General features: G+C 52.9%; 1 protein-coding gene across 1 annotated transcript in view; it reads left to right on the top strand.

Moving 5' to 3' along the window:
• C2 (complement component 2) overlaps window positions 1-1,912 on the top strand; it is a 34,331-nt gene that overhangs the window by 3,509 nt on the left and 28,910 nt on the right. Inside the window, exons 4-6 of the mRNA XM_011944841.1 lie at window positions 1,102-1,275; window positions 1,359-1,457; window positions 1,658-1,791. Coding sequence (XP_011800231.1) covers window positions 1,102-1,275; window positions 1,359-1,457; window positions 1,658-1,791 — 407 coding nt within the window. The remainder of the gene's footprint in view (window positions 1-1,101; window positions 1,276-1,358; window positions 1,458-1,657; window positions 1,792-1,912) is intronic.

Consider the following 1,912-nt stretch of genomic DNA (forward strand, 5'->3'; position numbering starts at 1 on the left):
TGAATGGTGAGGGGCTCTGCTTGGCAGAAGTAGGGCTCCTAGGATTTCCTGGAGCAGCATTTGCCTGTGGGTTTGGGAGCTTCTTGGATCATGGTTCTCAGCACATCATACAGAAGACACGGAGTCCACAAGATAGCAGGACCACCTTCATCTAGTGGTCCAGACCATGGCCCCCCACTCATGCCCTTGGGTCTTTGCCAAATGGCCATTTATTCAGACGTGACTCTAACTTATTTTAAAATTGAGGCGTAATTTACCTATTGTAAAATGTACAAATCTTAAATATTAGGCTCAACAATTTGTTACACATGCACCCACTCATCTAATCATCACCCAAGACAGAGAATGAGGTTCCCTCTTGTCCCTTCCCACAAGGTAATGGCTCTTCCGACCTCTGTCTCCATGGACTAGTTACCTTGTGCTTACATTTCCTGTAAATGGAATCATGCAGGATGTGGTCTGTTGCTTCCGGCATCCCTTGTTCTACATTCTGCCTGTGAGATTTATCCATGCTGTTGTGTGTATCAGTACTTTGTTCCTTTTTATTGCTGTGTAGTATTCCATTATATGGATATATTACAATTTATCCATTCCCCTCTTGATGGACATTTGGGTTATTTTCAGTTTGGGGCCATTAGGAGTAAAGCTCTAGGAACATTCTTGCATGTGATTTTGGTACATGTATGCACTTGCTTCTCTTGAGTAAATGATCTAAATGTGGAATTGTCACATCAGAGGCTGGCATATTTTTAGTTGTAGTAGAGGCTGAGAAAGTTTCACCCACGTACATGCCAGCAAGGTAACAGAGTTCCAGTCACTCCGCATCCTCTCCAACACTTGGAATTACGGGTCGTTTCAGTGTTAGCCGTTTTGATGGGTGTGTGGGGATGCCTCACTATGGTCTATGAAATACAAATGTTCTCTGAGGGAGTGGAGGGACCATCAGCTGACTTCTTCCCTGGGTCTCTGGGGGCTCTGGGACAGACACCGGTGCATCCCTGGGTTGGAACTGGGAAGCTTCTGCCGGCAACTGAGGCGGCTGAGGAGGCAGAGCCTGATGGGAGGGGCTGCTCACCTCTGCCTTCCTTTGTTCACTCGCAGCTGGCCACTGCCCCAACCCAGGCATTTCGCTGGGCGCGGTGCGGACAGGCTCCCGCTTTGGTCATGGGGACAAGGTCCGCTATCGCTGCTCCTCGAATCTTGTGCTCACGGGGTCTGCAGAGCGGGAGTGCCAGGGCAACGGGGTCTGGAGTGGAACGGAGCCCATCTGTCGCCGTGAGTAGCTGCCCTACCCTCCTGAGACTCCCCAGCACACCCGGCCACTGCCCCGGCTGACCCCTGTGTGGCTCCCCCCACAGAGCCCTACTCTTATGACTTCCCTGAGGACGTGGCCCCTGCCCTGGGCACCTCCTTCTCCCACATGCTTGGGGCCACCAATCCCACCCAGAGGACAAAGGGTGAGTGTTTGAGGTGGGGTTTCCGGTTGAGCAGGGTGCTGGATCTGGGCTGGAGCAAGGGAGGGTGTGAGCTTCCTGGAGGCCAGGAGCCTTGGTGGGCTCAGCCACTGGAAGGGAGGGAGGCAGAGAAGGTGGACCCATCTGGCAAGAGCGCAGGAAGGAGGTGGGGATCTCAATCCTCCCCTTCCACATTTCTCCAGAAAGCCTGGGCCGTAAAATCCAAATCCAGCGCTCTGGGCACCTGAACCTCTACCTGCTCCTGGACTCTTCGCAGAGTGTGTCGGAAAATGACTTTCTCATCTTCAAGGAGAGCGCCTCCCTCATGGTGGACAGGGTCAGGAATCAGGAGCCTGCCTGCAGCAGAGGCCTTCCTGCGCTCACTAACTCTCTCTGTCTCCTTCCCCTCCTCAGAGCCCCACTCACAGCCCACCTCCTCCTAGAAGTCTTCTCAGATT

The sequence above is a fragment of the Colobus angolensis genome, unplaced genomic scaffold (genome assembly GCF_000951035.1).
Source record: "Colobus angolensis palliatus isolate OR3802 unplaced genomic scaffold, Cang.pa_1.0 Scaffold236, whole genome shotgun sequence".
Lineage (NCBI taxonomy): Eukaryota > Metazoa > Chordata > Mammalia > Primates > Cercopithecidae > Colobus > Colobus angolensis.